The sequence below is a fragment of the Merops nubicus genome, unplaced genomic scaffold (genome assembly GCF_000691845.1).
Source record: "Merops nubicus isolate BGI_N331 unplaced genomic scaffold, ASM69184v1 scaffold31332, whole genome shotgun sequence".
Classification (NCBI taxonomy): Eukaryota; Metazoa; Chordata; class Aves; order Coraciiformes; family Meropidae; genus Merops; species Merops nubicus.
This window is the reverse complement of record NW_008596082.1, coordinates 2,465-3,606: the sequence shown is the minus strand read 5'-3', so window position 1 is coordinate 3,606 and position 1,142 is coordinate 2,465. Positions and strand designations below refer to the sequence as shown.

At 58.8% G+C, this 1,142-nt stretch overlaps 1 protein-coding gene across 1 annotated transcript in view; it reads right to left on the bottom strand.

The window, feature by feature from the left end:
- The window catches only part of LOC103769108 (U5 small nuclear ribonucleoprotein 200 kDa helicase-like), a gene marked incomplete at its 3' end in the record, with an annotated part of 3,492 nt that overhangs the window by 1,616 nt on the left and 734 nt on the right, over nucleotides 1-1,142 (bottom strand). Inside the window, exons 2-3 of the mRNA XM_008936283.1 lie at nucleotides 634-794; nucleotides 203-430 (exon numbers count right to left, since the gene is read on the bottom strand). Coding sequence (XP_008934531.1) covers nucleotides 203-430; nucleotides 634-699 — 294 coding nt within the window. The remainder of the gene's footprint in view (nucleotides 1-202; nucleotides 431-633; nucleotides 795-1,142) is intronic.

Genomic DNA, 1,142 nt, shown 5'->3' with positions numbered 1-1,142 from the left:
CCCACGGCAGGGTTGGGGGGTCACCCACGGAGACCTTGGGGGAGACCCCAAGCTACGGCAGCTCGGGGGAACTCCCAGCAGGACCAGTCGAGCCCGGAGGCGAGGAGTGAGTCCCACCCCAGCGTGGCTCTGCTGCTGAGATCCACACCACCAGGAGCACCCCTGGAGGTCCCCCTGCCCTCTCCCACCCCCCCAGGCGCACCCCGTTTTCGCCCCCAATGAGGTGGACTTCATCCACGATGAAGAGGTTGACGTTCTGGACGTTCTTGCGTTGCTTCCAACGCCGTGAGAGGATGTCCCACTTCTCTGGGGTGCTGATGATGATGTTGCCTTTGCCCAGCAGCTTCAGGTCAGTGCTGGTCTCCCCCGTCAGCAAGACAACCTTCTTATTGAGACGTTCCTGGAACTTTTCATACCAGTCCATGAAGACCTGCCAAAAAATCAAAGGGATGTTGTTAACCTTAGATGGGAAGAGATCCGACCGAATCTCTGCAGACACAACCCCTCAGACAGCAGCAGGGAAGGAGAGGGACCACAACTGATCCAAAGGCTCAGGAGTCATCCCGATGGATGTGACAGCAAAAAGGGGATGAGGAGAGCCAGGGGAAGGCTCTGGTTCTCAGCAGGGCTCACCTGCTCTGCCAGGGCCTCCATGGGGGTGATGTAGACGCAGCGGCCCTCTGAGTTCTGCAGCAGCATCCTCAGGATGGCAAATTCAGCACAGATGGTCTTCCCACTGCCCGTGGGGGCACCCACAAACACGTTGTCGTCGCTGTTATAGACTGTGTTGAACACTGAGGGAGGGGATGGAGAACACAGAGAAGAGGAGTTAAAGCAAAATGTCCATGGACTTGGATCAAAGCCCCAGAAATGGGCTGGGAAGAGCCTGGACCCAGCCCACGCAAGGAGGAGCTGCAGCAAAGGCTGCTTCAGATTGCCAGCCCAGGTTCCAGGGGGTAAAAGAGGCTTTGTTCCCTCATGGGAGCTCCTAAGTGGGGATTCCCCAAGCAGGGCAGCGTGGGTTTGCTCACAGCTCCTCCCCTCCAGGCAGCACAGATGGAGAAGTTTGGGGCCAGGCAGCTCTGCTGGCCCTGAGCCACAGCCTCAGCATGGACGTGGCTTCCAGGAGCCCAACTGCTGCC